The sequence below is a fragment of the Suillus clintonianus genome (assembly GCF_016758775.1).
Source record: "Suillus clintonianus strain FC179 chromosome Unknown DEU56scaffold_9, whole genome shotgun sequence".
Taxonomy (NCBI): domain Eukaryota; kingdom Fungi; phylum Basidiomycota; class Agaricomycetes; order Boletales; family Suillaceae; genus Suillus; species Suillus clintonianus.
The window spans coordinates 55,462-68,275 of record NW_024539233.1 but is presented as its reverse complement, the minus strand read 5'-3'; the positions used below and the strand labels follow the sequence as shown (position 1 = coordinate 68,275).

Here is a 12,814-nt window from a genome sequence, read left to right as displayed (position 1 = left end):
GTACCAACATAAAGTAAGTAAAACAGCAATTGTGAGGCCAGGGACAGAATGTTCTGCACAGCAAGATATGTGGAAGAGGTGGCTAGTGCGTGATATGCACAAAGTAGAAAGTCAGTGGTGGCAAATGATAAGAATCCTTCAAAGATGATAGAAAAGTCTCACTAGGACTAGAAAGATGATAGACAGATGTGGTGATGATATTAGTGCTTATGCATACAAACTCAGCAGAAAACAAATACTGAGTCCAAGTAAGGGAAAGTAAGTCTCTCAAATCATATACTAAGTCTGCAAACCTTGTACACCTCTCCATCATGTCCCGGGTGGCTGAAAGGCCAATGAGGTGCCACACTTATCAATGTCAATAGAGAGTATGAGTGGCCCCAGTCAGGATTAAGAGGTGAGTCCTTTTCTGTTCTTATCAATCTGGCTGAAGTGTGACTCCTTGGAAGGGCACACTATTTGTGAAGTGCAGCTTATCATCCGCCCAATGGCCTGACAAGGTTCTCATATCACTTGGTGAAATCAATATCTATGCTATGTGTTACGATAACATGCTTTGGACCGGACCCCCTATCTTTTTCTCCCACCTTGTACTACCATATGACGTCTCCATCATCTTCTTAAATAGCATCCTTGATCACTGTCCTATCTCTTATCTCTTATCTTGTACCCTGTACCCTTATCATTGATTCAGTAGTCTTGCCCTGAAGTATCTCTTACCTATAAGTAGTCGATCCATCTGTCCTGTAGTCCTTAACTTGAATCTACTCAATATTCTGATAGACCTTCCTTGAGCAAGATCGTTCTTGTATATCTTCTTCACTTAAGACTCTTCGTCTTAGTGTCTGATACTCAATCAATATCATTAGCCTTGTTTCTACTTGATGACTCTTGTCACCAAGTACTGACACAAACGACAATACATGAACCTTCACATTATCTTTGTCTCTGCTGAAGACTTAGTACGAAGCTCTTACCTGAGTCTACGCTTTCAGTGTAACACTATGTACATAGCCTAAAGGTTGGCACAGTCCATCCTGCCGCTAAAATGCATGTATTGAAGTGTGCTAAGCATGAGGATGGTACTCCAGTAGGTAACATAGTTCCCCTCAAGCAAATGTGTACCTTTATCAGTATAATACCTGAGCTGGGAGCTGCAGCAGATGCGCAGTTGACAAAGGAGACTTCCACACATTACCACTACATTGTCATGCCAAACGGCAACCACATTCCATGCTGCCATTCAGAAGGGACAATGAAGTTCCACCTTAATTGTGTTGCTGCTAGCCAAGCTAAGGTGACTGCAATGGCCGGCTTATACTGCTGTGCCACACCAGAAATGGAGGTAGTCTTGGAGGTTGAACCCTCTATGTTCATGCACACAGTCAATGAACCTGAGTCCAAAGGGGACAAAAACAATTTGGCAGTGAGGCGGAGTGTTGAGGCCCTCACATATGTGATGCAGAAGCGAGACGAGAAGTGCACTGTCTTCTTACCAGTTCATATTCTGGTAGCTCCCCTTCTAGGGTTAAGTAGTAGCTTCTCTGGTTGTAGCTTCTTAGCTCACTAGTTTGCTTCTGATATCAAGTTCTAGTCTCATTTTCTGCAGTGTCATGTTTGATATCCACACACATATCCACACACACACACAAACACACACACACACTCTCCCTGCTTGAGCTCTCCCTAGTTCAGAAACCCTGGGTCTTACACTGTTTCCCCTGACATAGCAGCTAGGCAGCAAGACCCAATACTTTCTGCTCTTTAGCACATTTGTTGTACCCACACTGTGCTGCTACAAAAGCAACCATAACCAGCCGAGAGAAACAGAAGTCGAGGGTCCTGAAGGGAGGGATTATAAGTCTGATGAAGGAGAATAGTGAGATCATGAGCTGGGTGCGTGATTTTTTGAAAACTGAATGAGATAGCTGATGGTTGATTACTACATCAGTGCTTCTGTCATAGCCAGTCAAATGCCAAGATAAGTGAGCTTCTCAAAGGCCTCAAGACACGGTGTGAGGCACTTGATATCCCTCCACCTGAAGTATTTGTTGCCAACAACTGCTGCCATGTCTGTGTGCTGTGAATGTCATTTTCCCTGATGCTATAATGAAGCTGGATGTCTGGCATTTCATTATGAGGTGAGTACATTCTTTTGTGTCCAATCTACAACTTGAAGCTAATCCTAAGAGTAAGATATGCAACTGTGGTCCTCAATCCCTCCAAGAATCCCCACCGGAAAGAGGTAGTTGCAGATATATCTGCCTATATCCTGAAGAAACACGGTGGGGATGCAAATCCTGCACAGTACTGGGACCAAAATGAGCAGGAGACTAGACTCACCTCGACATTTGAGAAATGGGCACGCAAAGGTACAGTTTGGTCAGCGAGAGCATGCAGGCCATTTCACACCATGACTACTAACATCAATTTCAGGTTCACAAGGAACAACTCAAATATGTATGGAAAGGCTACCTCAAATGTCAGCAGCAGGACATACAAATAGATTGGATGCAGAATCTCCCAACGACAGACAAGGCGATGTGGTCTGCATTTTCAGCAGTGTTCGCACAACATTGGCCACTGCCAGTGCATGTAACACTCACCTTAGCGCAGCAAAAGGACCGTATATGAGCAATCATACTTAAGGAGGAAGACATAGGAAGGATGATTGAGAAAGATCGAGGATGAGAATGGGGGCATGTGAAATGGGTGAAGGAAATAGAAAGGACAGTGCAGGGATTTGGTGACACGAGGTGTCTTTTACTGGACGTGGTGCTGGAAAGCACTCCAGCATTCCTGAGGGACTTACTCACTGAGCAGTACACATTGTGGCCCGACTTTGTTAGCAACATAAGGCAATTGTCGACATCACAGTTACAACAAGCGAAACAATGTCTGGACACAGAACGAAAACTCAGGGAGGACGTAGATCGCCTTCAAGCACAGGCAGGAGGAGCAAAGAAAGCGTCAACACCTACCCCTCAGACAACACCCAAACCAATGCAGTACCTTGGACCCCATATCGACTGCCTCAGAGATACCCACAGATGCCCTACCAGCAGCAGCAGCAGCAACAACAGCAATAGCAGGTCGTTCGACAGGTACCCATCGCAAATCCCACCCAACCTCCACCGCAAACACCTCAGCAGCAAACACCATTCAATCTGTTCACATCACCCACACCCATGGCAAGAGGGAATTTATTCTATGGGGGACGAGGATACCCACAAACACCTACGCGAGGGAGAGGCATGTTCGCAGGGGATCACGCCTATTTGGCAGCCCAATACTCAGCATTGCCCCAACACCCTGATACAGAAGCAGGATGGCAGGCATACACGCAACAAATCCAAGAATGGCAGAGACAACATGGACCCACCGCGATGCCAAACACAAACTGGCCTTATCTACTGAAACCAGGAATGTTGCCAATGGGATCCAGGGAGTGCTTCACGTGTGGAGTGGCAACCAACCCATTGCATCAATCCCAAGAATGCACCAATGAGGCAGTACCAATGCAAGAAACTTGCTGGCGCAAGATGGTGTCAAGATTAGCAACACAAACAATAGTGTCAACATTCCCTCCACCAGCAGGTGTCCAATATGTAGCCCCGGCAAGCGCACAACCTGTCTATTACCACTTCAGTCACCCATGTAAAAGTACCTCTTAGGTACATATATTCTCTCCTAAAAACCCACCTAAGGGGTATGTTTTTACATGGGATCTCAGTGCATGATAGTTTCGAACCGGGCCATCCAAATACTATCCTCAGGAGGGCTGGGCCAGCTGGGTCAGTGTATTTGGTCTGTCCCATGACCCATCTGGGATAGTATCTCAAGCCACATTATTATTTTTAATGACCTGGGGGTGTCAGGGGTCACAAATAATATAAAGCCATAGCCTTTCGCCTGATGCTCTGATACATAGTCCATAGTCTCTGGGCTAGCCCATCTCTAGTTATATAGTCCCTAGGGCTAGCCCAGCACCCTAATAGATGTGATGCAGCATAGCCTAGCACCCTGATACAAATGATGTGGGATAGCCCACCACTGGTTTATATAGTCTCTGGGCCAGCCCAGCATCCTGATGCGGGATAGCCCACCCCTGGTTATATAGTTTCTGGGCCAGCCCAACATCCTGATACGGGATAGCCCACCCCTGGTTATATAGTTCTTGGGCCAGCCCAGCACCCTGATACATGTGACACGGGATAGCCCACCCCTAATTATATAGTTCAAATATTATTTGTATTTTTGAAATTCAGCTATTTGTCATTCCAGGCAACATATTTTATTTTGGCCTTCTCATGTTAGGCCTCTCCACACTATTCCCACACATCACATTTCCGCATTTTTCAACCCCACAGCGTGGGAATTACCCCACAACACCAAAAACATCGCCCATTTTTAGAATCTCCACAATATTAATTAATTTACACCACCTAAAATATAACCCATTTTGGTAACTCTTCAAAATATCAACCTCCTCATGTCATTCCTGTCACCACTACACCACAATCACTTATCCCTTGTATCTAAGTGGTAGTATATGTTATATATGTATAATATAACATAATAGACCGCTTTTTTGGTGTATTTCTGTCCACATGCCTCCTCTAGGTCTGTAATTGCTATGTCTGGTAACAACATGTAAAACATTTTCGCATTTTTGCCCCTGTGATGGGAGGGTGTTCTGGAAGGTGTAGAACATGTTTAGAAGTGTATATCAACTAATTACACCACTTGTTTGACCCTCTGGAGTTCCCTGGAGCTCCCAACATCAACATGTATAGCATATATGCATGAAATACAGAATTGGTTCACATTTTTGAGTTTATAGCTAGATGTAGTTGAAAATACTGTCCCCAGCATCAGTTCAACATTATGAACAATGTATCAGCAACTCATGACAGCAGGTGAAGCCCTTGTGGTGCTATGTGACTACCCTCTCCTGATGGTTCACTTCCTGAGAAAAATTTTCCTGCAGGAATGCAGCTCCAGGATAGTATGGGGACCATTCCTAAATATATTTAAGAGCATTTTAGTTAAGTTGGCACCACAGGATACCCACAGGGGCCTTGTACATAGACCAAAACCTCCAAACATGCATTTTCGCACTTTTGGTGTTTTTCACTGCTTTAGCTGTTCAGAACTTGTCCAAGCTGTTCATATATCATCATTAGTACATATTTACATGATTTATATCCCTAAGATCAGTTAGATATAGGCCAAAATATTGGCATCTGGTAGAAAGGGGCTAATTTCACTGATAAGGGGCTATAGTCTTCCACAGGTCGGCATTTGATGATCAGACACTTGGAATACATGTCTAACACACCCATAATGATAGCTCTCAATTTGTAGAATCATCCATCCAATCCCTATAGAATGGCAAGCAAAATAGTCATGTCATAGAGCGTGGGAAAGTAAAAGTGGCAAAACATCGAAAATCAACATGTCCACTGATAAGGTGCAAGAGGCTTCCACAGAAGAAATATTCATGATCAGACCCTTAGGCCTTGAACACCTAACTATACACCAGCTACCACCTTGACTTCATCACCCACCCAGAACACTTGCTCTATGTCTTCAAGGCGATGTAGGGAGTAATATCCCTACAGGCTCGTATCCCCTGATATATACATCGACCTCATCACTATCCTCATGTATGCGCAGTCCAATAGAGTCGCGCGCAACACGCGCGACCTTCCGCGCTCTTCCGCGACGCACGCAACCTTCCGCGCCCTTCCGCAGACCGGCGCTATCCTCGGCATACCCTCCCATGTCCTGTCCTGTCTATCCGGTACCGTTGGTGCGTACTCTCACTGTCATCTCCGTCTCTGACCACATCCAGGGTCTTTTACATAGTGTTACATACTTATCCGCTTCCTTGCGCGCTTCCGCGCAGCCTATCCGCTTCCCTTACGTCTCAATACCCTGAGAGCTCGCGTAGCGACCTACATATCTAGAAGACTCAGAGGATTTCGGACTTACTTACTTTTCCCTTACTTGGACTCACTATCAGTTTCCTGTCTACTCGCGCTTAGAGCGCTAATATCATTGCTGTCATTGTCTATCATCTTCTTTGTCTTGTGAAGTCTCGTTCCTCATCCAAAGAGAGCTCCTACGATCCTCTGCAACTCTTCTCCCATCGCGCACGTACCGCGCGCTTTCCGCACCCTTCCGCACGGCTCGCGCTTTCCGCGCGTTCATCACATCAGCCTCGCGCGTTCCCGCGCGCCTTCGCGCACCTTCCGACTTGAGCCTTTCTCTTGATCCCTCTCATCATTTTGAGAGATTGACTCAGTAGCATCCCCTAAGGGACGATTCTACTAGCTCGCCTCTCGAGGTAGATATTCTTGTGACTCTCCGGAGTTTGCATTCCTATTTCCTCACCCACACCGCTCAAACTCGTCACGGACCAGGGTTTCTGCGGTGTTGATCCAATCTTGCTCCCAACCGGCGGACTTGAAATAAGCCAGTTTATGACGAGGGTGCAGGACTAAAGAATAGTCAGTGTTCATAGGGATGTGGTAACTACTGAGTGGGACGGAAGAACTTACTCATGGCAATCCTGTAGACCTCTGATGTATCGGTCAGCTCATAGTATCGGTCCAAGGTCTTCTTTGCGAGTCGAACTGCCGCGCGAATTGATGGAGAATATTTCGTGTCGCGAGAATACTTGGTCATCCGGGTGTCGATTAAATCCATTGCGGGTATAACAGTTGCAAGATTAGGAGTTTAACGAGAGAAGAAGAGGGTAGCATCCTTTAGAATCTTAGATGCCGGTGAGCATGTTTGTGTTTGCTTAGTAAACAAAGTCATAACACACCTTCAAGACGTCACGAAGTTGACCGGCAATTTCCCACTCACTGTCAGCAAGCTCGAACTTTCGCAGACCCAGCTCTCTTCGCTGTGTAACAGCATCGATCGCTTTCCGATGCGAGACGGCATACTCCAACATGTCGTATGTGGAATTCCAACGAGTGGAGACATCGCGGGGCATGTTAGTTGGCGACATGGACTGATCAAGGAGGATCTTGTGCCAGGCAGGCAGGAGGAGCGTTGTGGAGTGTATGAGCTTGTACGTGAGTTTGCGCAACTGCACAACGTCGTGGTCAATTCGCAGGTGAGTTTGTATCGATTCTAATGCACCTTGAGAAGAACTAACTTAACGGGTCGAATATTTGTTCGCAGCTCTGCAGCTTGGGCCTCTGGCAACAAGGCCACCTCATTCACCCATCCCTCATTGTTGTCTTGCGGGTCATCCTCCAACTTGTTATACTGTGCGACCATCTCCCTGTCCTCCCTCTCAATGTCAGCACTGAGCTCGATAAGCCCATCATCTTCGGCGGCATTATTATCCCAGGCACGTTCAGCGTCTTTCTTCGATACGTCAAACTCGCGTATCAAGGACTTTGCGACAAGATTCACGGTGTGCAAAAAACACCGTGTGTGGCTCGCTTCTCCTGCGAACTCGGGAACCAACATTGCAAGCTTGTCGACCATGACGTTATTGTTCGATGCGTTGTCGCATGTTACGCTCAACATCTATTTATCAACGCTTCAGCATGTAAGTTTTTTCTACTATTTTAAAACATTACCTTCTCTAATATTCCTAATTCTTTTAGCATATCTGCAAAGACAGCTGCAAGCTGCTCTCCAGTGTGAGACTAGCAGTGGGTCAACACATGGACCGTTCACGATGTAAGTGATCAACATACCATGGCGACTTCAATGATGTCTAACGGAAAACTCAGGGGGATACCTTCGTACTCGAGATGTACTGCGAACGCGACGAACGCACGGTGGTTCTCCGAGGTCCACGCATCCGTAGTAAAATTCATTTTCCCTTTGTATTCCTGGTAGGTCGTTTTAGTTTTTTTTCTGTGATTCAATTAAATAAGACTTTACTAACTCCTAACATCTTAGCAATTCGCTCGCGCGTTCGTGCAAACACCAGTCTTACATCACGAGAGATTGTCCTTGGAGAAGGTATGTAATACTCGGGCCTCCCAGTCTTCATCAATGACTGAAAACCTCTATCTTTGACTATATCAAATGGTCGCAGGCTCTCCGCTACCCAACGGACCAATTCAGCCCTGCAAGATTGTCTGTTAGCTAATGTGCAGATGAAGCTCGAGGACCCACTTGGTTTCAGTACGAGTATGTTGCCTATGCGAGTACGTGACCTTTCCTTTTCCCTTACGCTCAAATGACGCCGTAATTGACCCGCTATGCAGGATACTCTTGACGATCTTGGTTCGCACTTCCTCCGCGTTTTTCGCCTCATCACAAGCCTGCAAAACCTCATCCCCCCAGCAAGACTTGACATGCTTTCACATGTTACCTGTCGAGCGAGCATCTTTCTTATCGAGGAACCGACGAATACGGACCTTGCATCCCTTCGCCATGCACTTGAACCCATGTGCACGACGTCCCTCGATGATCTCGATGGTGGGTGTGGGATCGAAAAAGGCATATATCGGTGAGTTCCACTCCTTCATCAATCGTTCTGTAGTGACTAATGGTAGTTTATACATAGAACTCGAACTTGGCCCCTCACCGAGCTCCTCCTTGGCAGTCTCTTCTTCATCACTGATCACAATTGCCTCGTCATTCAACACTTCGTCTTCATCTTCAGAGTGGACCGCTGCTCGTCGGCTCAGTGCTGGAAGGGCTTTACGCGGGGCTTGTTCAATGGTTTTGCCATGAGGCTCGGTTGATGCTGGGACATTATGAAGTGCTTCCTCGACACCGTTAGTGCCATGTTCCTGGGTTGACTTGGCCTTCTTTGGCTGTGTGTGTATTGTTCTGTTGCTACCATCAGTGTTCTTTCTTTTTTTGGATGTGATTTCGAGCCTCTCGTCCACTGCTGCCTTTGCTTTATCTGTAAGTTTGGTGATACGTTTAGTAGTGTTTTTGAGAATTGTTGAATGCATGGTAGCCTGTTAGTGTTGTTGGCTATCCTTCTGTTGATTGGTATCGTGCTTTAGGTTAAGGTTCGAACTTGGTACAGTATAGGAAATTACATAACATTTTGCTTACATACCCACCATAGGGGTACGGGTATGGGTACCCGCAGTGCATACCCACCATAGGGGTATGGGTATGGGTGTGGGTACCCAAAGTGCATACCCCCACCCACACCCACGAGATACCCACACCCACGACCCACGTGGGTTGCTGGTACCCCACCTGTTCATGGCAGGGTGATACTTAACCATTTCTAATAACACACAGTACCTTTTGTAAGTTCGTCTCTGAGCTACCAACGTGAAGCTTCATGAAGCTTAAGGTCCTCAACACAGGCACGATCCAAAGATCTGGATCTCCCCAAAGCAGCACTATCAACACAGGCACGATCCAAAGATCTGGATCTCCCCAAAGCAGCACTACCACCGGAAAAATCACCAAATTGGGATATTCCAATAATCTCACTATTCCCACATACCTCCCTGGCTCTACTTGCTTCACCACAGCCTTTCCTCTTGCACACTCTTGTATTTAAGTTGTAGCTAAGCATGTATGTACATAAAATGATACAATAGACCGCTTTTTCATTGTCTAAGAGCTTGTACAGTAGTCTACAGTGCTGACTACAATATGTGAATCCCAGGACTAAAACATATTCGCTTTTTTGCCCCTTTAGCAGGGGAGCTATTCTGACTGTAAATATCATATATTAGAGTGTTAATGAATATATTGCACCGCTTGTTTGAGCCTCTAAAGTGTCCTACATCAGTAGATATGTTAAATTCATACAAACCTCTCAAAAAACATAAACCAGTTCGCATTTTTTAGTGTTTAGGTATATAGACTGGTGAATATTATTTCTAACATCTATTCACTAGTATATACAATATATCAAGAGTATAGGTCAGTAGGATCAGCCCCTGGGGTTGTATGTATTTACATCCTCCTGGTGGTTCACCCCCTGAGAAAATTTTTCCTGCAGCTCCGGCCCTCCAGGATGGTATGTAGGCTGTTGCTATGAACATATAGAATATATTCATCATATAGATATACCAGAACAATGCCAGGATCCTTGTCTACAATCCAAAGTCACTTCCTGCCTACAATGTACCATATTTTCGCAATTTTGAGGTTTTTCACTACATTATCACTACATGAACTATACAAGCTATTTATATATCCCTTATGGTACATATATGAAGCCCTCCCAAGGCCATGATCAGGTAGAAATGTGTCAGAGTAATGATATCAAGGACATATCTCCTATTCTCACTGATAAGAATGCCCTGACATGAATATAGTGAAATTTTATGATCAGACTATCAAGGGGTACACAATATATACCAGGTAATACAGTCCTCGACTACCAGAAGGATCCATGAATAATTGACAGCAGGGGAATGCAATAGATAAGAAAAAGGCCGTGGGAAAGTCAAAAAGTCCAAACATCGAAAAAGTACTGTGCACCAACAGTCTATGCATGGGTGGTCAGACCATAATAATGCAACAAATTGAGACCACAACACTTCCACATCACCTTTTCCTTCACAACATATATTAGTATAGCATATTTAAGTAGTCTACAATGTATTCTACATATTTTTAATGAAATCTTCGCCCTAGACAGGGTTGAAATGTGACATTTATATGATTGTGGGGTTTGCCCCTATATCATTGATATCATTACTCTGACACATTTCTGCCTGATCATGGCCTTTGGAAGGCTTCATATATGTACCATGAGGGATATATAAACAGCTTGTATAGTTTATGTAGTGAGAATGTAGTGAAAAACCTCAAAATTGCGAAAATATGGTACATTGTAGGCAGGAAGTGACTTTGGATTGTAGACAAGGATCCTGGCATTGTTCTGGTATATCTATATGATGAATATATTCTATATGTTCATAGCAACAGCCTACATACCATCCTGGAGGGCCGGAGCTGCAGGAAAAATTTTCTCAGGGGGTGAACCACCAGGAGGATGTAAATACATACAACCCCAGGGGCTGATCCTACTGACCTATACTCTTGATATATTGTATATACTAGTGAATAGATGTTAGAAATAATATTCACCAGTCTATATACCTAAACACTAAAAAATGCGAACTGGTTTATGTTTTTTGAGAGGTTTGTATGAATTTAACATATCTACTGATGTAGGACACTTTAGAGGCTCAAACAAGCGGTGCAATATATTCATTAACACTCTAATATATGATATTTACAGTCAGAATAGCTCCCCTGCTAAAGGGGCAAAAAAGCGAATATGTTTTAGTCCTGGGATGCACATATTGTAGTCAGCACTGTAGACTACTGTACAAGCTCTTAGACAATGAAAAAAGCGGTCTATTGTATCATTTTATGTATGTACATGCCATTCTACTACTTATATACATGAGTGAGCAAGGGCAAAGCTCTGGTGAAGCAGTAGAGCCAGGGAGGTATGTGGGAATAGTGAGATTATTGGAATATCCCAATTTGGTGATTTTTCCGGTGGTAGTGCTATTCTTGGAACTTCTTGGAAGCCTGAGAATCACCAAGGGACTCAGAAGCCATTAAGCTTAATTGTGTAGGTCTGTGGACTACAAACAAACTTACAAAACCATCACATTTCTAATTAGCTATGGTTAAGCTTAATTTTAACAATATAGCCTGGGTACCCATGACATTGCCTAGTCGCGTACGAAAATGAAATAGACACGCATACATCTGCAAGCCCATTAGCAACGGAATTGAATGTCTTCAATGGTCCGAGTATTTTGGAAAATGTGTTGATCATATCAGGAACAGCTTGTAGGTTGTCAGACACTGAAGCAATATTTTGAACGATTTCTTGAATAGGGCTGATGCCTGTGACACCTGTTTGGGCATGCACGAGCTTTTCCATCACACACTTCATATCAGGCGGCGATTCGACCTGATGATGGGCCTTGGTACGTTATCGAAAGTGAGAAACAAGGCTGCTCGAACTCACCTTTGCAACATCTGCATTGGAGGACTGGTCAAAATTCGGTTCGGAAGTGGAAGCTATGGGTGATGAAGGATCCTATGGTAGTTAGATCACACACAGAACGTACCGAGAGTTGCACATACCTGGCTTGTCTGAGAGCGTAGAAGATCCTGTGCATTGAAAGTTGCAGTTGTAGAATCAAGGTTCGGAGACTGTCGAGCGCTTTGAGCAGAACGGTTGTTCGCCCTGCGGAGTAACTTAGGAACCAACCGCGAGAATCGTCCACGAGATGCATTACTTGAAGGCGAGAGAGAGGACTTCTGTAATCATCAGAAACAATATAGTTGTAAAAACGAAAGTGCATACATCATTAGCTGCCCTCCTGCCTCTCTCCTCTGCCAAATCACCGGCAGGTTCTGGACGACTTTTCTTCAGCCATTCCAAGGGTTTCTTCCGAGGGGGATCGTCTTCATTCATCGAGTAAGTTGGGAGGGCGTCTGAGTATGAGCCTTATGAGGTATCTTGGTGCGAACGGAGAGTTGATGCGGCACGCAAAAAGCTATCTGCCGCATGTCCGCAGTGTGCACCGGAGGATATTTACATCAGCGACTTCTACACGTGTTCGGAAGCGCCCATTATCGATTGGCTGTTGGGAACGTTATCGAAGACTGATATCGATGTGGATGTGGATTCATAGAAACCTGGATGAAAGTACTGGTGCAGCGATACTCACAAGTCGCATTCTCATGTGATGCCACTAGACGCCGCATTCCCTGCTCGCACGTACGTCACATCACGGCAATCCGAACCTGTGAGTTATTCGCTAAGAGACACAACCTAGACTACATGTCAATCGGAGTCGTGTACGAACAGTAAGTA

At 44.9% G+C, this 12,814-nt stretch overlaps 2 protein-coding genes across 2 annotated transcripts; both read right to left on the bottom strand.

Annotated features, from left to right (window-relative positions):
- Positions 1-3,410: 3,410 nt before the first annotated feature.
- DEU56DRAFT_752446 (uncharacterized protein) lies at positions 3,411-4,204 on the bottom strand (the record flags this gene model as incomplete). Its single annotated transcript, XM_041349637.1, has 4 exons — positions 3,411-3,532; positions 3,722-3,825; positions 3,866-3,957; positions 4,052-4,204. The coding sequence occupies 4 exons, from the start codon at positions 4,202-4,204 to the stop codon at positions 3,411-3,413; spliced, it is 471 nt and encodes a 156-aa protein (XP_041212852.1).
- Positions 4,205-11,602: 7,398 nt separating this feature from the next.
- On the bottom strand, positions 11,603-12,412 carry DEU56DRAFT_908408 (uncharacterized protein; the record flags this gene model as incomplete). Its single annotated transcript, XM_041356997.1, has 4 exons — positions 11,603-11,914; positions 11,960-12,031; positions 12,079-12,255; positions 12,302-12,412. 4 exons carry the CDS (start codon positions 12,410-12,412, stop codon positions 11,603-11,605), a joined length of 672 nt encoding a protein of 223 aa, XP_041212851.1.
- Positions 12,413-12,814: the final 402 nt, after the last annotated feature.